Source organism: Protopterus annectens, chromosome 4.part0, assembly GCF_019279795.1.
Source record: "Protopterus annectens isolate FY-2018-M chromosome 4.part0, PAN1.0, whole genome shotgun sequence".
Taxonomy (NCBI): Eukaryota; Metazoa; Chordata; order Ceratodontiformes; family Protopteridae; genus Protopterus; species Protopterus annectens.
The window spans coordinates 1,853,497,203-1,853,519,450 of NC_056733.1; the positions used below are offsets into that span (position 1 = coordinate 1,853,497,203).

General features: G+C 39.3%; 1 protein-coding gene across 2 annotated transcripts in view; it reads left to right on the forward strand.

The window, feature by feature from the left end:
- The window catches only part of ATP10B (ATPase phospholipid transporting 10B (putative)), a 2,370,254-nt gene that overhangs the window by 1,754,197 nt on the left and 593,809 nt on the right, over positions 1 to 22,248 (forward strand). For both annotated transcript variants that reach the window (XM_044069530.1, XM_044069528.1), the window contains 2 exons: positions 859 to 944; positions 14,111 to 14,217. In XM_044069530.1, the coding sequence (XP_043925465.1) occupies positions 859 to 944; positions 14,111 to 14,217 (193 nt within the window). The remainder of the gene's footprint in view (positions 1 to 858; positions 945 to 14,110; positions 14,218 to 22,248) is intronic.

Below are 22,248 nucleotides of genomic sequence, written 5' to 3' on the forward strand. Positions count from 1 at the left end.
GCAGCATCTAAAAAAAGACAGCTGACACTAGATCATTATTCCATTTGACAGATAGGATACAACTGACAAAAGTTTTAATCAGCTCTGTCTGTGATCACCTAAGTGGCACCTATACACGTGTCCATTGTATTTTCTGTGTGCCTTTTCCACCCATGCTGGCTAATGATTAAGCACCCCTCCCCATTAGACTAGAACCTGTTTATCCCATGTACTGGGTATCTCCAGCATTGGAGTGACAGCCATCCACAGAGACTACCACTCAGGCAGGTATGAGGGTGATTTGTGTTCTTGTTGGCCTCTCAGCAATAATGACATCTGTTTTATGGCCTAATCTCTACCATGGATGGGGGGGGGGTGATGTTTATTTCTGCTGGGGCCATTATGTTTTTTCTCCCAACCAGGATGGGCATGTCTAGTTTCCCTGCCAGCTCCATCAGATGCACAACTCACTAACTTAACTAAGGTCACCTGGTGAGTAGACAGGGTTTTATCCATCTCTGCCTTTAGAGCTGGCTGTAAGATACTTTGTTCTGAACTTGTGTTCGTATATGTGTGATATGAATTTAAAAAACACTAATACTGACTGTAATGAAAGAGGAACAACTGCATACAAGCTCAACATTTGTTTAATAAATTATTGTTTTAAGTAATATGAAAAACAATTCTGTAGGCTAATATGGTACTCATTAAATGCTGTGTTGAAGGTTAATAATGTCTGTTTTAAAAATTATCTTTTAAGACTTTATGAAATGTACTGAAAGAACATCTTGTAGTTTTCACTTATTATATTTGTGGCACAGAAATGAACTGCCTGTTCCAGTTTCTCAAAACACCTTACAATTTGCTGTTCACTTGCAGGAGTCCCATTTTGATCCTGAGAATTTCAACAGCACAGTAGTCTGTGAGACACCAAACAATGATCTGAACAGGTTCAAGGGTTATCTGTGAGTACCATGTGCTTCCTTTGTTGGTGTTATTGCTACATCTTACAGATCACAGATACAGGAAAGTGCGATTTGGTGAACACAGAGATTTTGTGTATGTGTGTGTGTGTGTGTGTGTGTGTGTGTGTGTGTGTGTGTGTGTGTGTGTGTGTGTGTGTGTGTGTGTGTGTGTGTGTGTGTGTGTGTGTGTGTGTGTGTGTGTGTGTGTGTGTGTGTGTGTGTGTGTGTGTGTGTGTGTGTGTGTGTGTGTGTGTGTGTGTGTGTGTGTGTGTGTGTGTATATGTGGGTGTGTGTGTGCATGCCTGCACATGCATCTTTCTGTTACAGGGACAAAAGAAGATGTTAGAACCTTTAATACAGTGTGCATACATGTGTTGTTTTTGCTGTACCTGTGTGTGATAGAGTCAAACAGAGAGAGTATGAGAAACAGGAGAAAATGAAAAATATTACTTATAAAACAAAACTGTGCATTACATTTTAGTAGATGGAGCTGAGACAAACTTGAGCTTACCTTATATGTGGAAGATAAAGAGCTCCATATGAACGATAAAGGAAGTCATAACCACACTGCACTGTTCTCAGAAGAGTACACATGTTAAGCTGTGAGAAGGAAAAATGCATTGAGTTGTGGCAGGCTCTATAAGTTGCTTTGAATGAGGTAGGGCAGGAGAATGAGTTAGGGCATGAGAATGAGACAGGGCAGGAGAATGAGTTAGGGCAGGAGAATGAGATAGGGTAGGACAGGCAGAAGCTAGGCTGAAGAGTTTAAATATTAGAGCCCAAATACATAGCCCTTCCCATCTGCATTCTAATAAACTGATCAATCACAGAAGCCTATGTACCCCAACTCTGGAAAAAAGCCTTTGTTGTTCCACTCCATAAAGGGGGTAATAACAATAATATCCCAAACATCCCAAACTTTTGACCTATCACTATCTTATCCCCCGTTTCTAAATTTCTTGAAAAATGCATCCACCCTCAACTTTCACCCTATCTCACAAACAGCCGCCTTCTAAATCCCACACAACACAGATTCATGCCTGGCCATAGCACTACCAGCTCTCTCCTCTCCTTCCTAGAAACCATTAACAAGGCCCATGACTCTGGCCACATTGTATCCACCCTTCTACTAGACCTATCAAAGGCCTTCGATACCATCTCGCACAACCTTCTCCTTACCAAATTCTCTAAACTAAATCTTTCCCCCTCCTCTATCAACTGGTTCACCAGTTACCTCTCAAATATGCAACAAGCAGAAAAGTGGAAAAAAGCTACTTCCGCATTCCTCAACACTCCCACAGGAGTACCACAGGGTTCAATTCTAAGTCCACTGCTATTTACCATTTTCATGAACAACTTCTATCAGACCATCCCTAATACTAGTCTCATTCAATACGCTGACAACTGAACTATAATCTGTTCTGCCACCTCCATCTCCATACTAACAAAATGAATTCAAGATGCCTTCTCCTCCACTGAAAAATGGATGCTAGACAACCACCTAAAACTCAATGCCTCCAAAACCAAACTCACAATATTTACCCCTTCCAAAACCACCACCCTAGACAAAAACACTTTCTCTATCACCATTCAGAACAATACACCTCTTAAAATAGTATCCAATGCAAAACTACTAGGAGTCCTCATCGCTGACCAGCTCAAGTTTGATACCCACCTACAAGTAAATATCAAAAAACACATAAGAAACTTGGCATGCTCTATCATCACAATCGCTACATCTCTCCCTCTACTAAGCTTATTCTCTCTACCACATACCTCATCTCATCCCTGCTATGTGGTGCCACACTCCTTACTAACCTGCAATCCTCCCTCAAGAAAAAACTCTCCTCTTGTTACAATAAAATTTCAAAATTTGCAACAGGCCACAGATCTTCTACACAGCACTGTATTGTCCTTCATAAACTGAATTGGCTAGAACTACCCAATTACCTCTCCTATACTCAACTTATTCAAGCACACAAACATATCTTCAGCCCCTCTCTCTGCCCCTCCCTTGCCACTATCCTTAAAATGCATCACCCTGATAGCCTCCTAAGAACTAACTCCCAAAATCTGATTGCACTGCATAAACCTTCCCGCCCACCAGGCAAACATCTTCTGTCCTTCTCTCTAGCTCACCTCTGGAATTCACTCCCACTTCTTATCCATGCCACTGGCAGCCTCTCTTCCTTCAAAACATTACTTCACTCCCAGCTAACATCCCACTGGGAATGCTTCTGTTCCCATCCTACATAATGTCCCCACAACTTAAACTATACTCCAAGAGCTAATACATCTATAAATGTCCTATTGTTTTTAACTGTGTTCAGCAACTGATGTATATACCTTTGTCTTTTTAAAGATTTTTCTGCTTTTGCATTTTACTAATGCCATTTACCTGCATTGCTGTACTTTCTATTGTTATAACTTGCTTCTGTTTAGTAATTTGTATTTTCTTTGCTGGAGCTTTTCTCCCCAGGACTCCATTGAAAATGGGCTCCTCATGACCCAATGGACCATCCTGGCAAACAAACTGCAAATAAATAAATAAGTAGAGATCTTAGACAATTTAGCTGCTTTACAACAGGACAGACAAGCAGATGTTTTTCGGAAGGGCAGATTTATGTTCTTAAAGAGGAGATACACTCATGAATCAACAGACATTATTTATAGGAGATAGCAGGATATTGGATGTTTTCACTAATGGATGTGTTGTAATTTGTAGATAATATTCAGCAGAGGGAATGAATACCCCTGTGACTCAAAGTAGTCTTGCAGAGAGATATCCAATAATTTCCTTGCCTTCACTGAATATATTAGTATATTTCCTATTCAAACATGTACAACATCAGTATCATCTTTAACAGAACAGTTTACAAAGATATTTACATATTTAGCTTTAAAATGCATGGTACGTGTAGTTTATTTACAAAGATACTTACATATTTAGCTTTAAAATGCATGGTATGTGTAGTTTATCTCAATCAAGCATTGCGTCCTTGCTGAATAATGCAATTCTGTCAATGAGTAACATACGCAACTACTTAAAACTGGAATCCCATTATCAAGTCGTAGGTCAAGGTCAACTTAAAAGAAATGGACACAGGTTGATAGAAAGAATGTTTTTAGAATGCCAGAATAGACTTTTTGCATTTTCAGCTTGACAATGGATAAAAACATAGAAGAAAGATAACTAGTTTAAAGATCTTTTTCAGCCATGGTCTGAGCCAAAAAACACAATAAAACCTTACATCTTAATCCCTCCCCAAAAAATCCCTATATGAGAAACTTGTGTTGTTAGAATACAGTTCTTGTTTTAAATTATGTTTATAATCTTTATGTTTTTAGGCTATGTTTGTTAATGGGATGCTAATTCTTGTTCTATAAAAGTACTGAAGAAATAAACTTGAGCAGAAATTCACTGGAATTTCTCAAAGAAGTCACTGGAATAACTCAGCTGTTATTCATGATAAGTGTTTTTGTCCACTAACTGGACTTCATCAGATCAACTTTTCAATGACAGCTTTTCCCATGAAAACTAAATATATGCTTAAAGAAAGCAATGGGTAAAAATTACGTTATACTGGTAGGATAACCTGTTATGAGGTACTCTCTGTTTTGGCTCATTACTATGTATTAGTTTGTCAGTCATGATCATTATTCACAGTAGAACTGGAACTGGGACTTTCAGTGACAACATGGGTCATTTCACCACAAGGCCAGTGCACAATCATGTTGTGCAAAAAGAAACATGCAGTAAAGTCTTGCACAAAGCAGATAGGCCACACTAAACGGCACCTCCAGAATCACCCTGGCACTAAAATGACTCTTCAAGAAGCCAAAGATCTTCTCGATGACAACACAGCTCTGGAGTAGGGCTTTGTTTTAGATGTATTCTGCAGCTCCCACTGGTATCATTAGCTATGGTCAGGAGTGGCCATAGGTCAACTGGTGCCCTAGGCAAAAGGGCTCCACGGTGCCACTTAATACACCATCTGGTGCCCACATCCAGGTCTACCTACACTAAATAAATACTGGAAAACCACCCCTGCTACAGTGGCACCCTAGGCGGAAGCCTGGTTGGCCTATGCCTAAGGCTGGCTATGACTATGGCTCTAGTGGATAGCCAATATTACCTTAAAAAACAAGAAAAAGAGAGACAAGCAGAAAAGAGTGGTGGTGAGACCAAAGAAAAAGTGGTTTAGTATTCAGCAGTGCATTTTACCATGAGTAACTACTTAAACAAAATAAAAAAATCTGCTTGCCAACAGGATGACCACTGGGCACTACCAGGATGCTTGGCAGAGATGTTGGTGATGCACCCCCATATGTCATACACTACATAGCAATATATGGAATGGTAGCCCTTCTTATTGCAGTACTGCTCCCTGCATGGAACAGATAGGGCCCTAATTGCAACATGGGTGCAATGCATTACACTGAGTACCTCAGGGAAATGTGCCAACCCATAAAAGATACACATACCCTGGACTTGCTCCTGAGGTGACACCAGGAAATAGATTTACTGATCCACATGTGCCAAGAGTACATCTAGAAACGGGGAAAGTATCCTTGAGGCAGAAACCTGTGAGATGCACAGTGTGTCAGAGTACATGGCAAGTATAGCTAGGACTATACATACTTTCATATCCACAGGGGTAGGAAGTTCAAACAGCCTCTGTGGGTACCTTGCATACTTACTAAAACCCTTATAATATCCCTGCCCACTTTGAACCAATCAAGTATCTTCTCATTGAAAAAATTATAAAAATTAAAAAAAAAAAAAAAAAAAAATAATTCTCTGCCTGTATCTCTGCCATCTTGGCTGGTGAGAAATGCTAGGCACAAGTGGCTTTTGTTTATCCAAGTCAAGCAGCTCATGCCTAGAAATATCAAGGCTAGCAGAAACTGACAGCATCATCTTGGACTGAAAAGTTAACAAAAATGTGCAACTCCACTGACTTTTGTCATGAATCTGTGGACTGCGCAGAAGCATGTCAAACCCAGAGCTGTTAGACATGCTCCATTTAAAGAAATCCCAGTCTTTCAGAGCCACATGCTCCAGGGATCTAAACCTTGTCATCACAATGAACAAAAACGTGCTGGAGGGATAGGTTCCTGACCCAGAGACTCCCCAGACTCTGGAATAGACTGCCCATACATGTCAAGCAGAGCACCTCTTTCGCCCTCTTCAAAAGGAACCTTGATGATTGGATGGGAGATAAGAAATTCACCCCAAGGATCACGTCAGTCGCCCTGCTAGACAGGGGTCCAGGGAAGTAAATTTTGCGGGAAGAAATAGCCAGGGAATTGTTATGGCTAGGCTTGTATAGGCCCTAGGAGCAATAGCCTAGTACCAACCTATGAATCTATGTAAAATTTTAATTATGAATCGCAAATAGGTGGGAGAAGGCCTCACTAGCATATTCCATTTACATAATTTCCCATTTGTATCTCATTATGACTTAATTTGCTTATGCTTTTTTGTGACCACTGAAAGTTAGTATAACTTGCCTCTAAGAATCACTTCTTTCCTGCCAAAATATGTGGACAGAACAGATAGCATTTACACATTCATGTAATTACTGTAAATGCCACCTTAGAACACAACACTGCATAGCTCACAGAGACTTAAACTAATTATTTATTTTATTTTATTCACTTAACATTTGTTGACCATGAAAGTATGACTAGGACAGAGCCTATTTTCAGCAGAGGCCCCAGGAGAAATGCTGTAGACACATGTCTTTGGAATGTGGGAGGAAACTGGAGTACCTGGAGGAAACCCATGCAAATGTAGGGAGGACATGCCGACCCGGGACAGAAGGCACTCCAGCTCAGAATCAAACCGGAGAACCTCATGTGGTGAGGTAGCAACATTAACCACTGCACCACTGCACCGCGCATTAGATTGCAGAACTACATCACCTTGCTCTTTCTAAGCTAACTACAACACAGTCTTCTCTATAAGCCAGAAAATTGCTCAGCCATGAACAACATGATACAACACTACCCATCCCAATAGAATTGTGTGCTCTAGAGAAAAAACACTAATCAATATAACCACATTGTCTAATACTGCAGTGACTCTCTGTATTCAAATAGTGTAGCTAAAATATGGAACAACATCGCTCTGGCACTAAAATCCATTCAGTATGCAAAACTCATTTAAAACACAATTAAAACTTCACCTATCAAATCAATGGATCTGTTCCTATATATCTCCTCGATAAATGTCATTATAATCTATCCATGCTTGCTATGGTGTCAAAACATTTCTCTTTACTTAGAATTCCAAGCCCTACAACCTGTCTTCACCAATACCTGAATAATTTTACTAGCAACTCCAAGCCATATACATAGTTTATGTGACAGTGGTCTCCCCCACCTCTGTACTTCTAATATAACTTTATTACAGACATATATAATTATTTCAGAACATGCTTAACACCTCACCTCTTAACTACAATATCAACATTTCCTCCTGTACCAGAAAAACGTATTTGTAGAGGTTGTTTGCTTTGATCTGTTTATATGAACTAAGACTGTGTTGAAAACAATTACTTCTCCTGACTTCTGGTTATCCAGCAATCCACTGGTATTTAATTATGTTGTGAAACAAACACCATAATTAATTTTTAACTGAAATGGTCCTTTAATGGAAACAGTGCAATTCTATTTGCTGTTGTGTAAGTGAACTTTGCTTGCACCTGTTAGTCATTTTTCCTTATTTTTTTACATATTCACTGACTCACATCCCCACTGTGACTCGTATATGTGTAACATCATAGCAGAAGCAGACTAGATTGCGAATAAGTTCTTGTATGACACCAGTAACACACAGTAAGGAGAAACAGGAAATTAAAATATAATTTAGAATCAAGTTGTTCATTGTGATAAAAAGAGTATTACAAAAATTACTTGGCTTGGAATGGAACAACTCATCAAAAGTTACACTTTCAGACTGTAGCAGGCAACATGCAGATGTTCTTCGTGTTTCACTGTTGCAGTCATTACATTTGGGTTATCTGTTTGCAGGTAGCCCTCAATCGGCCTGATTAACAAAATCTTGGGCCTTGCGTCAGTTGCTGTCCCTTCTTCCATGACGTCAGGTCATCAGGGGTATAAAACATGCAGCTGATGCCATTACATCATTCTTTCTTGCCATGCGGTGCCCGAAGCAGAAACAGTTTGCAAGTGCCGGTCAGCCGACTCCTGAAATTTTTGTTTTCGAGTTGCAGAACCGAAGTCTTCAACTAAAGCTAAGTTCCTCATTGGGGAAACTTTTTCTTGCTCCTTATCGATGTCAGTAAAAGTTAATAACTGCATTACTTGTGGAAAGCAAATACCTCATAAAGATTTTCATTCATACTGTATTCCTTGCCTAGGCCCAGACCATGACGTACCTTGCTGTCGGTTTTGTGCTTTATTTAATGAGCGCACTATCTGTCGTCGGTATATTTTCACCTCTAAATATTTCAGTTCTTGGCTTAATTATCCAGAAATGTCATTGGTTAGCCAACCGACTACCAGGATTCCAAAAAAACGCAAAGATAAAGACAGAGACAGGCCGCCGAGGTCCAAAACTGCCAACAACACTTCTCCTAAGCCAGTCGCCAGTTCACCGGTACTCACTGAGGTGCTTTTGCAGCCCCTGATACCTGCTACTTCTGATTCGCAGGCCTCTACTGAGACCCATTCGGAGTCCAGTATGCCGCGAGATGCTTCAACTATGGAACCCGCGGATGTCTCTACCTTGGATGGGTCCGGAGCTGCTGTGCAGGCACCGGCTTCTGAGGGTGTATTCAGGCCTATGGACTTGCATATTAAACCAACGCCTCCTTCTTCACTTAGGCCTAAATCTCGAACCATGCCTAAAAAATGATGCCCAGGCCACATGCTCAGGCCTCTAAGCCTAAAAAACAAATGATAAGAATGGCTGAAGATCTAATACCTCTAATCAGGGGCAGCCCCCCCCCCCCTTCTAAGAGGCCTAGGACTGAAGTTGTTTATGAATCTTCTGACCAAGATTCTGTTTTTTCTGATTCTTCTGATGATCTGGATGTGTAGAATGGGTGTGCCTTTGCTGAAGGTTGGGCATTGAGCTGGCACCTCAGCACCCCTAAAAAATCTACTGTCAATTTACTGCCGGAGTTTCACTGTGGCGACTCCTAACCGGGAAAAAACGAAAGAAGAAGAACAACTTATGAGGATTCTGATGCAGAGGACTCTATTCCCTCTGCTTCCCCTCCAGAGGAATTTTCTTTTGGTGAAACCTTACATACTGTAAGGGAGCATTTCCACTGGGAAAGTCAGGATTAAAAAAAGAGGCTCAGGGATTTCTTACTCCTGCCTCAGCATAGGCCTTTAGCTATTCCTCCTGTACTAGACATTGTTGATGATGCTTTTTCAGAATCTAGTTTGGTCTCTGATTCCTTGCCTCCTGCTCCCAGAAAACCCAACAGATACTACAGGGTCCCTGAGTCACACAAGTTCCTTTTTAAAAATCCTATTGTGGATCCAGAGACTATTTCTTAGGGGCTCAAGGGCATTAAGGCTTCTTCTGCTAAAAATCCTACCCCTTCTAATAGAGACTTCAGGGCACTGGATAGATGGGGTAAGAAAGTTTGCACTTCTGCAACCTTGGCTATTAGGGCTTTAAACTGCCAGTTTCATATGTTAAAGTATTTGCAACATGTTATTGGATTGCTTAAACAGAAAATTATGTTGATTCCTGACTGTGTGGAAAATAAAGAATTACAGGATTTAATGCATTCTGCTGAACAGGTTGGAAAACATACTTTGCAATGTGGTTTTGATTCATTAGAGGCCTCTTGCAGGACTGCTGTTACTGGGTCTGTGGTCAGAAGGCATGCTTGGCTTAAGGAGCAATCTTTACCTGATTATGTTAAAGCTAAATTGTTGGATGCTCCCTTAAATCAGGACCGCCTGTTTGGCAACAAGGCTGAGGAAGTTCTTAAAAATATGAAAGATAAAGCTAAATCTATGCAAACTGTTAAAGACTTCTTACAATTTCATCCCCCTAGATTTAGTAGGCACTGGCCCTCTAAAAATTGGTCCTTTCTAGCTAGCAGGTCTTCTCATGCCAAACCCAGGCACAACAGAAACCCCAAGTTTCAGTCCCAGGGGACACACAGGACTAAGCAGTGGGGGGCCTCCACTTCCAAATCGGGGAGTAATAAGACTCCCCCTATGGTAAACTGTCTCCTCTACAGCCCTTCTCTGAGGCGTCCCTACCAGGGACATCCTAGAAGCTGCTACCTGGAGTTCTGTACATACTTTCACCAAGCATTATCTTTTGCCAATTTTCTCCAAATCCAGAGCTGGTTTTGCCACTGCAGTCTTGCAGGGCCTTATAGCTGGTCCTTATGCTATTTAAAATCCTCCTCCCAACCATAGCTTTGGGAATCTACCCAAATGTAATGACTGCAACAGTCAAACATGAAGAACATAGTACAGTTGTGTACACTTACCATAAATGTAGATGTTCGAGTGTATTCACTGTTGCAGTCCTGGTTACCCTCCCTCCAGCCCCCTAACTTCTTTTGGTTATACCTCTACTTTCCCTTACTATGCTTAAAAGCTTTTTGGTGTATTTTCTTTTTTGTTGGAGGTATATCATTGTACTTTTATATTTAATTGCTTCCCATTAGGGGGGCACCTGACATCTGGGGCAAGAAAAACTGATGTAATTGTGTCGGCTGCATGTTATATACCCCTGATGACCTGACGTCATGGAAGAAAGGACAGCAACCAACGCAGGACCCAAGACTTTGTTAATCAGGCTGACTGAGGGCAACCTGCAAGCAGATACTCCAAATGTAATAATTGCAACAGTGAATACACTCGAACATCTACATTCATGGTAAGTGTACACAACTGTACTGTCCTGTAGTAGTATACAGAGCCCATCATGTTCTCTTAATGAAGAAGAGCAAAAAGGCAAAGTAGGGAATCTAGACCGTGTAGAATAAGAAGAAAATGAGTGCCGTAAAAATAAATGAAATAAGTAGAATCGAGGACTAGGAACAGAGAGATGGGTGCAGTGTAGCAATTTAGTTGTAGAGCAGTGTAGCAATTTAGTTGTAGATGTTAGACTGAGTTGATCATTTCTTTTCATTCATTCATTTTCTGATTACCTGTTTTATTGATTTTAGGGTTATAAGATAACCAGAATCTTTCTTGGTGTTAACTGGACTCAAGGATGCAGCACCTTGTCTTAGGTGGGGTTCTTGTTCATAGCAAGATGTTCAGACTCCCACTCATGTTATCCTAAATGGAGTGATTCTCTCCTGCAGAGTAAGACGCATCTATTAACATAGTATTGCAACTACAAGTCTGACTTAGACCTCTTCCAAGCATTGTCTGTAGTCTTTTTTTTTTTTGCTAAACCAGTGCATTTCATAAATTCTTTCCATACTTTAGTCAATGGTACATTTGTTTTATTTACATACTAAAAGATTAACTATGTAGTCGACAAATACAACAGTGTACCTGTAAATATTTTTGGTGGGAGGGAAGTGGATTCCACACTTTAAATATAATTTCTCTCTCTGAAAGGAAAAACAATCCTCTCATTCTTGTCAGATCACATTTCATTTAGCAGTTGGCTAGTTTGCAGTATTCTGCTCGCTGCTGAGAGGCATTCTAATTTGAAAACAAAGTAAATATAATTCTACAGATATGGCAGTCACTCAAATAATTTTCCAATTAAAACACAAGCATTTGTTGGCGTTCGTAAGAATATGCTGCAAAATGCAGAAAACATGGACAGTAAGGCATACAAAAGAAAAAAAAAAAAATCACAGCTTCATTTTTTTCAACAGATCCAAGGGTTTTAGATTTAAAACTTAGTGTGGTGGCCAGCCGATCCATGGCATAAAGTCGCACTTCCCAACTCCCCCCATTTTAGAGGAACATTCCTATTTTCAGGATTGATTTAGGGTGTTCCTATTTTTGGATATATGCCCCATTTTCAGGGTTGATTTACTCCTGCACAGGATATCTTTATTTTCAGGCTTTATTTACTCCTTAACACAATTTTCTGAATCCCCCTCATCATTTGTGATTATAGAGACTGCCTAGTATTCAGAACAGTACACTATATAACCAAACCATTAATATCACCAAACATTACAAAAAGAGAACACACATCTTAAAGCTCCCTTTTTCAGAAGCAAAAATAAATTACCTTGTATGGTGGAATCTTGCAATGCAATTCATTAAAGACTACACATTTTAAACTGTCTCTTTCATAATGTGGTTATATTTCCCATCATTTTTTTCACTCTCTGCTTTTTAACATGAGTTTCTGAAAGTGTCCCACATTCCTAGTGGAAGCAGGAAGAATTTAGAATTCAAAGCTTATGCTAGTTAGATGTCCAGACTTTTAGCTTGATGTTCCTATTTTTCAAGGGCATTTGTTCCCATTTTCTCAGTGTTTGCCGGTTGACAGGTATGCATGCAGGGAAGGAACCTGACTGTGACCCAGGTGATCTGGGTTTAACAAGAAAGCCCAGGAATTTGAGGAGTCAGCTAGGGGGCTGGAAGTAACAGTTGGAAGGGATTGGTCAGAAGCAGAAATGGCAGTGGTAATAATGAGGTATGCTTTCCACACTTACAAATAATGAAGGTGAGCACTGAACACATGATCTTTGCTGTAACTGCCTTATATCATTGCATGTCAGGCATTGAAACAAGTTAATGGGTAGGGAATATAAATAAAAAATCCCTATGGCTCTAAGCATGACATGCACAAATCCCTATGGCTCTAAGCATGACATGCACTGGAATGCACCGATCTCATTTCAGGCAATGGGAGGGTTTCACATTAGGTCTGGAGGCCCAGAAGTGAGTCCTTGTTTCTAAAATTGAGGAAAGTCACAAGGAGCACTCAATAGATTGCTCCACAGTTGCCAAAACTGTATTTAAAAAAAACGTTCCATGGATTCCAATGTTCAGGACAAACATTGACTGTTTTTAGTGTGTATGTCTCTCTGTAGTGTACATTAGTGCTGTAAAACATGAAGTGGCACAATCTGTCATGTGGCACACAGACTTGATTTAGTAATCCCACTCTCTGGCCTGTTGGAACATCTGCTGTTGTCACTGGGAATTTCGCAGTCCTGCATGCTTTATGATTCATTTCATGTTTTCCAGTACAGAAAAGGTTACCTCAGGTATAACATCCTGCTCCTTCACATGGTGTCCTTCTTTAATATCTTCATAATTTCATGAGTTATAAAGACCTGTAACAAAAAGCAGCATTTAGAGCCACAGGATAGTTAGTGTGAAATTACATAAAGTATGGCATTGTTACTCAACACGGAACATAGAAACAGTACAAGATCAGGTGACTTGTTCATTGTCTTACTGTCTGCAGGAGTGCTTATACTCAGGCTTTGGATTACAGGCTCAGAGTTATGTTTTTTTATTTTTTTCTGGGATAATCTGATGATATACCTGTTTAAGAAAAGTAAACTACACATATTATTTTAGTTCCCTAATCTAATAAAGACTACACAATAGCATATTTTCCCTGATGTAGGCCTTTCTGCATACATTATGTCAAGTGAGTGGCAGTGTGTGAACTTAACTCTTGTGTTGGAATTGTTGCACTGTAATTATACCTTTGCAAAGCCTTCATATTACATAGTTAATGTCTGATTTGATTGCATCAGAAAAAAATACTACTTTTTTCTTAATATTTTAGTGGAAGAAGTTATCTGTGAATGAACTTAAATGTATGAAGCTGGCCATGTCATTGACTGTGCATAGAGTGATCCTTTATATAAAGTACATGAGGCAGCTGTACAGTTCCTGTTACCTACAATGTTTGAATTTGATTTTACAGCAACCTAAATGTTGCAGTTAATGCAAATGTCAAAACACTAGAGCATACTTCAAAGCTACCTTTATGAGATTATATATGTAGATGTGAAAGAGTGAAAGGTGTAGCTGTAGACATTTTTGCTGAGGAACTGCTGCTCAGTAGGTCACTAATATTTAGAATGAAATGGTACTTTTTAACTTGCCGATTTTTATGAAGGATAAGAAGTATTTGCTAAAATTTATAATTTAATGAGTTAGGTGCTAAAACTAGTACTAGCTTATCAAAGTAAAATAATAATTTATATTCTACTCAGGGAACGACCAGATAAGAAGCAGATTGGGTTTGATAAAGACAGCCTTTTGCTTCGTGGCTGCGCCATCAGGAATACAGAAGAAGTAATTGGAATAGTTGTCTATGCAGGTATGAATTCACCTTTTTGAGTTGTCATTCCAGAACCAAAAAAAAAAAAAACAGCATTATTTATTTTCTCCCTCACTGCATTCTACTCAAGACAAATTATATTCATAATCATGATGGAGAAAAAAAGATAAATTGGCTAGACTTAAAATGGCCCACAAGGGTAGCTAGCCTAGTGCTTTACCTATAAATCTATAAAAATATGTATTCTATGTCATGGTTGAAGACATAATTTATACTGATTGTTAGAAGCGGTTGATAAAAGTGAAGATGCATACACGCTGAAACTGATTTCTCTTTGTGAAAAAAAATACTGAAGTTTGATGACTTATTCTGTGTCTTATAAATTGTGAGTAGCAGCATCCTGTTTCCTGTTGAAGGCTCCAGATTTGAAGTTTTGAACCTTAACACACATCAGTGCTACTTCCTGGATGCTGCAGAGATCCCTGGTCAAGGTGATAGACAGATGGAAAGGAAGATGTGATGTATAGGTACAGGAAGTACATTGTTATTTTATTTTATTTTTTTATTTTACATTTGTTGACCGGGCTGGTCCGACTGGATATATGTCCATTTTCAGCAGAGGCCCGGGGAGAAAAGCTCCAAAAGCATACATTAATAACAGAGAAACAAACAATTAGCTCTGAGAAGATTCATTAGCATATATTTGCAGAAGAAATATTAGAAATTAACTACAAAAACTATAAGTTTAATAGGTGTACAAATTGAGCATGATAGAAGAAATAGGGAAGTGTTAGTTGAAGTTCTGTAATCAGAAAAAAAGGAAGTACTTGTGAGGATATAGAAAGCTAGTCAGGGTTAGTACATGGGTAGAGCCAGTGGGTTTTGAGGTGAGATTTGAATTGGGATTTAAAGCAGGGAGGAGAAGAGAGTGCAGTGAGATTGTCAGGAAGGGAGTTCCAGATTTTTCCAACTGTGTTTGAGAACAAAGAGTTTCCGACCATGTTATAGGATTTACAAGTGGAACTAAGAAGTTTATTAGAAGAGCGTAGGCTTTTAAGATTGCAGTAAGGAGTAATAACAGTAGTGAGTATGGGGGTATTAAAGGGTTTATACAGGATGGGCTATGGAGAGTTGATGAAATAAAATCAGGTTTTGTAGCTCAAGCCATCCTAATTGAATTAAGTTTATGCAGTGGTAAGTTCTAAAAGTAGAGCCAGAGGCAGATCTAGCAATACTGTTGTAGGCAACAGCCATTTTGCTGAGGTTAGCTTTGGACAGAATAGTGTAGATAGACGAGGCATAAAGGAGGGTGGAAATTTGGTGTGAGTGGGCGATGGATGTTCTGGCAAGTAGAGTAAAGAATGGTTTAATTCTATACAATGAGCCTAGTTTTCTGTTAACTAGTTTTATAGTGTTGTTAAGGTGAGTGTCAAAGCTTAGATTGTTAGTCTCCACTCCTAGGAGCCTGGTAGTTGGGTCGGGGGAAATATAGGTGCCATTATTTGACAAGACAGAGAAGTTGAGTGGAGAGGATTTACAGGTGTGGAAGAAAAGTAATAATTTAGTTTTCTTGGGGTTTAAGATTAAGCATCTCTTTAGGAACCACATTTCTACAGTTTGGAATGTCTGTTGGGTGATAGAGTGAAGTTCAGAGGGGGAAGAGGCAGAACAAATCAGAGTAGAATCATTTGCATATTGTATACAGGTTGCAAGAGGAATAGTAGTATGAAGATCATTTATGAAAACTGAAAACAGAAGATGGCCAAGAATTGAGCCTTGGGGAACTCCAAGGGAAATGGGTAGGTGGTTGGATAAGTTATTGTGCCAAAGAACTGCCTGCTGTCTGTTATGAAGATAGGAGTGGAACCACTTTATCGCACTTGTGTCTAGTGCGAAAGATTTAAGTAAGTTTATTAGTATCTTGTGATTGACCATATCGAAGGCTTTGGATAGATCAATAAAGAGAGCAGAGGTAAGGATGCTATTATTCTGGTTTTTGTTGATGCAGTCAGTGAAGGATAGGAGGGCAGTAGTGGTGCTGTAGAGTGGTCTAAAGCCATGTTGACAGCCAGCTAGTAGATTGTAATTTAAGAGGTGATTTAGAAGTTGATTTTGGATGCATTTTTCCATGATTTTCGCTAGGGGGAAAGTAAGGCTATGGGTCAGTAGTTTGAGAGTTCAGTTGAGTTACCACCTTTGTGCAGGGGAATAATATGTGATATTTTCCAGATTAACGGAATGTAGCCTTCAATGAAGGTTCTGTTAATTAGGATGGAAATGGGATAGGCTAATGTTTTAGCTGCAATTTTTAGATATTGAGCAGGTAGCTGGTCAGCTGATGGAGAGGAGGATTTCAGTTTGTGGAGCAGCGAGCATATTAGTGATGTGGGTACAGGTTGTAGTTGAAATAAGGGAATAGAAGTATTAGAGGAGGTGGACAGGGAGGGGATATCTGGGGAAAGTTGATTAGATAGAGACTGGACAGTTTCAGTAAAGAAGGTGTTGAAGGCATCAGCAGTTTGTTTTTGGTTGTTTAGGGAAGTGCCTGAGGGGCATGGGGTGTCAGAGTGGCCAGGCTTTAAGAGTCTATTTATTCCTGCCCAGAACTTTTGTGGATTATGTTGGTTAGCTTGTTGTAGATGGCAGTAGTGGTTTCTTTTATCTAGATGTATGGCTGTTTTTGTAATGTTTCTTATTTGCCTAAAGTTTAGTTGGTCAATGGGATCTTTAGTTCTACGGTATTTAGTCCAGAGTTTATTTTTCAGAATAATTTTATGCCTTGTGTCCTTTGATAGCCAAGGTGCGAGTTTTGAGCTAATTCTGACAGATCTAGAGGGAGTGTGTGAGTCTAGAATAGATAGGAACTTTGAGTTGAAGTATGAGAGAGCATCATCCAGTGGAAGGTGTTTAAGAGGGGACCAGTTACAGGCTGAAAGTTCATCTTTGAAGGTTTCAGGGTTAATGACCATTTTGAATTTAGTTGGGTTAGAGGTATCAGTTTTATGTCTGATTAAGTAAGTAAGTGCATGGTCACTTAAGTCATCAGGTCGTGTTCCTACTGTATAAGTTAGGTGGTGACGATTAATCAGAATCCAGTCTAATATGCTTTCTTTGTTATTAGGTTTGTTAGTTCTAGTGGGAGCTTGAATGGTTTGTACAAAATCATGGAGATTTAAGAGGGTGGGAGGGTCTGTTGAGGTGCAGGTTATCCAGTTGATGTTGACATCGTCCAGGACTATGGTTTCTTGTGGGAAATGAATGGAGAAACAGCTGAGGATCTCTTTTAGGGTACTGATGTTATTTCCAGGGGAAGGTATAAGCAGATTATGTAGATGGATTTATGGGTATTTAGCTGAAGTTTGGAGATAAGGATTTTGGCATTACTTACAGAGGAAGGTTTGTCATGTAAAACAGTAATTTGCATCCCTGTTTTGTAAATAATTGCTATCCCACCACCCTTTTTAGCTTTACGGTCCAGTCTGTGGATGTTATAGCCAGGGGGAGTAATCTCACTGTCTTGGGTTGCTGGTTTAAGCCAAGTTTCAGACAGGCAAAGGATGTTGAATGAGTGTATGTCTAGCAGTGCATGGAGCTGGGTAATTTTATTAATACTACGGATGTTAAGGTGAGCTATAGAGAGAGAGTTAGGGAGTTTGGAGAGTAGATTAGAACTGGAGGGTGGATGACTGATGGGGTTAAAAGTGGTAGTGTTATTTGGGCCAGGGTTGGGATGAATGTCACCTGCTTGTAGGGAGAGAAGTAATCTTTTTATTAGGAGCGAGGGTTTAGTGAAAATGTGTGAGGATTTCTTGTGTACATGATTACTTTAGATAATGTGGACCTTTCTACGAAATTTTGCAAGAAGGTAGCTGGGAGAAGAAATGATGTTAGAACAGGCTTGGAATGTGTTAAGGGTTGGTGAGCTAGTAATTTGAGTGAAGGTGTGTGATTCCAGTAGGGTAAGTTGTTCATAAGAGGTGAGAAGGTAGGGTAAGAGAAGGAAAGGAAAAAGTGAGCATAGGAGGATGTGTTTTAAATTGGTTGAAGTAAGTAGGTAAGACATAGTGACAGGACAAGTGTATGAAAGTAAATTGGGAATAAGAGATGAAAGTGAAGACAGGAAGGGAGGAGAGGTAAGAGTGCCAATTGAAAGGATGCAGGTGGTTGGTTATTGGTAGAGCTAGTGTGATTGGTGTGAGAAGGAGGGGGTCTGGTAAAGGAGCATAAGTTTAGGAGTTGTAGGGGTGGGTGGGTGGGATTTCGGGGTAGGGTAGGGGAGCAGAGTGAGCCCGCAGGGCGAACGGAGCACGTTCAGACAAAGTGGAGGAAGGCAGTCCAAAGACAATCAATGAAATGCAGGTCAGGTGAGTAAGAGTGGGTGAAAGGAGTGAGAAAGGGGTTAAGCTGAAGATCTTAATAGAGAAAAGAAATACATTTATCAGTATGGGACAAGAGGAAAGGATTGGAAGTATTAGGTATAGCAGCGAGTAATTTAGTTAGGTTTAATGCAGTAGGTAGAGAAAGTAAGGTAGAATAACTTTGCAAGTTAGGGTGACATCTAGTGGACAAAAGGTTAATTACAGAAGAAGGTAGTTAGCAGGTAATAGCATGAGCGGGAGAGAAAAAGGAAAATAATTACTCAGGCCGGGAAAGAAGTGAGGAGGACAGGCCAGAAGATGAGAAAGCAGCAACTAGTGTGAGGCAAGGGGGGGTGTGGCTGCTATGAGTCCTTACCAAATAGCATCACAGAAGGCCAGGGGCACAAAAAAAATAATAATTCTCATTTATACAAAAATGTAAAAAGAGTAAAATTAGCTAAATGAAGGAACACATACTTTCTAGCTTCCTTAAATATAGGGTTCAGAGTAGTGAGACCAAAACTTTGAGGTAGCAGGGAATGATGCAGTAGAAGGTCCTTTAAATGGGTTTTTGCTTGCCAGGTAAAATAAGAGTTTCTAGCTTCCTTAAATACAGGGTTCAGAGTAGTGAAACCAAAACTTTGAGGTAGCAGGAAGAATGAGTAGAAGGTCCTTTAAATGGGTTTTTGCTTGCCAGGTAAAATCCCATATGTCCAGGGAGTAGGGTCAATTTAAAGAGTTTCTAGCTTCCTTAAATACAGGGTTCAGAGTAGTGAGACCAAAACTTTGAGGTAGCAGGGAATGAGGCAGTAGAAGGTCCTTTAAATGGGTTCTTGCTTGCCAGGTAAAATCCCATATTTCCAGGGAGTAGGGTCAAGTTAAAGAGTAGCACAGGATCGCTACGGTTAGAAACACAAAGCAGCCAGGGGTAAACTAGGATAGCATAGTTGCTCAGACAATGGGTCACAGCTGTGATAATACCAGCATAGACAGACAGCTAGGGAAACATAAGGTCTAATAGTATTAGAAATAATATGATTTATGTACTGCAGAAATCAAGCACAGCTGCACTAGATAATAAGAATGCCTGGGCTTTGGGGTTGTCATTTTTATATAACCTGAAGGTCAGTAATGTGACAAGAATGCAAAGAAGGCCAGTGATGTGGATGGCTAGAGGTAATAGTGGTGAAAATGATAAATGATCACTCCTTGTAGACAGTCACTAACAACAAAAGATGACACAACTGTTTACAAAGAATATTTAGTACTGATTCATACAGTGTATGTTCCATTAAGTACTACCCTGCAGGATTATGTAGAAAAGGCAGAAATTTCAAAGGCGTTAACAATGTTGCTGTATAGCAAGTCCAGTACCTCTACACTCATTTTGCTGCTGAGTTTTTTTGTTGAAATAAGGAATAAAATCTGGTATAGGATGCTTAAGAGTGAATTTCAAGTAGCAAGTCTCAAGGGGGAGGTGGCTGTATCTGTGATGTCTAGTCTAAATAGTAGGGTGGTCAGTGTCTTATCATTAGACTTTGAAGCTCTGAGTGACCTGGCGATTAGTCAAGGATGGGATTAAAAACTTCTTGACCAATTCTGAGCTTGAGATGTTTGATTACGAGGTCACAAATTTGCTGTTGTATCTTTTAAGCTTTGATGTCATTTTATCTACCAAATTCTTCATGACAGAAAGAGAGAGAGAGAGAAAGTAAACAATATGCCCAAGTTCAACTGTAGATATTTTGGGGATTGTATCACTTTCACAGGACTACCATCTGGCCAGTAAGGTTCCATTCTTTTATTTATAAGCTACGATACTTAATGACTTCATAAAGCATTGCATTATTTTAATTAAGGCTATGTTTGAGTCACTTATCGTCACAGGCTTGGCACAGGTGAGACAGGGCAGACTTGATAGAGCTACATATGGTCTCAGGTGAATAGTTTGAATCCATTACGGCAGTGACACCTGCACACAGAATGATATTGCTTGTTTTCTGGAAGATAATGCAGGTGAAGATGTAGATTGAAAATAGCACTGGTTCTAGGACATAGCCTTGAAGAAATCCAGTCAGTACTGGATAAAGGGAAATAGTGAGATCATCAACGTATCAAAGTTAATGAAAACCTGTTTATGGAGATGGCATTAAGGTTGTAAAATTAGTTACTTAATAAGCATTGGATGGTTACCAAGGTACACAACCTTCAAAAGAAGTCATGCAGAATAAACTCAGAACAGCTTAACAGTATAATGTTGACAAAAGAGGCTGGGGGCATGCTGGAAATATTTATTGCCTAGAGGGGGTAGAATAATTTTTAAAAAAACAGTGTGGGAAAAGAGACCATTATCAGAACATGCATAGAGGCTGACTTAGAGGAGATCCATGAAATTATGTTTTGTAAAGAAAGAGTATAGATGACTGTAACATAAAATGAAAAGATAACAGAATTAAAAAAAAAAAAAAAACATGAGACACATATATCAACTCTTACAAGGAGTGGGAAAATGATATAAAATATATTTTACCAATAGATCTCAAGTAGTGTGTTGGGCAAAAATACACTAAACTTTGAACACACCACCATAGGAGTCCAACAGGGTTCCACACCAGCCCCTACTGTGTTCAATATTTTTGTATAACGCATGTATTCTATAATTCATAATGGCAAACTGGTACAATATTCATAAACACCTACCATCATCTGCACTGCCTGCTCTGCTACTCAACTACAATACAATACACAGCTTAGTTTTTAAAGGATAGGATAGTGAATTAATGACTTGCAACTTGTATTAAATGCAGTTAAAACAAACCCGATCTTATTTGGGTCTAGAGACATCTATACCTCCCCCTAAACAATACATCAATAGAACAACTTATCCATACCACATTTAGGAGACTTCACTAAACATAAGTCGCACTTTGAGAAACACACAGATTATGTCATATAAAAAAAAACAAAAACAAAAAAGATCTATAAATCATTATTTTCTTACTGACTGATTTTAGAAGTTATAATTACCATTAGACAGTCTGCCCTTGGCCTCCAGTGATAATGGGCTATTTTCTGTGAATTTATTTTATTTTGATTTTGCTAGTCAGAGTAAAACACTGATCTATGTGGCCCATGTACAGGTTCAGCTTGTGTACACAAAAACAAAGAAGGAAAAAAATTAACTGACCAGAATAACAGCATATATTGAAACAAAATTGATAACTCAACAGTTAATAATAAAAAAATATACTAATTAAAAATTAGAATAAATTTGACAATATAAAAAGAAATCAAAAATATAATTCAATACAGAGAAGAAAACGTGAGGAATAGATTATCTTAAAAGAGAACAGAATAAGCTTTACCTATGGAGGAAGTGTTGGGATTAGGAGATAAGCACTGCTTTATGTACGGCATATAGTGGTCATGATGTTATAAGTACTATGAGCTGAATGTCAGCACCATTGGAGTGCTTTTCAGGAACTGTTACAACTGCGTGGAGAGACTGAGGTGTGAATTTCTAATGAGTTTTCCTAGGAAATAGTGAAACGAGGGGGACAAAGGATAATGATAACTTCTTAACAAAGTAAAATAGGGGTGGCAGAGATAGAGAGAGGGTGGCTATGCAGTCTTATATAATGTCCCCTGATCTGAAGCAGAAAGAAGCTCCAGCTTTGATAAGTGATAGTTTAAGATCATGTCTGAAAGATTC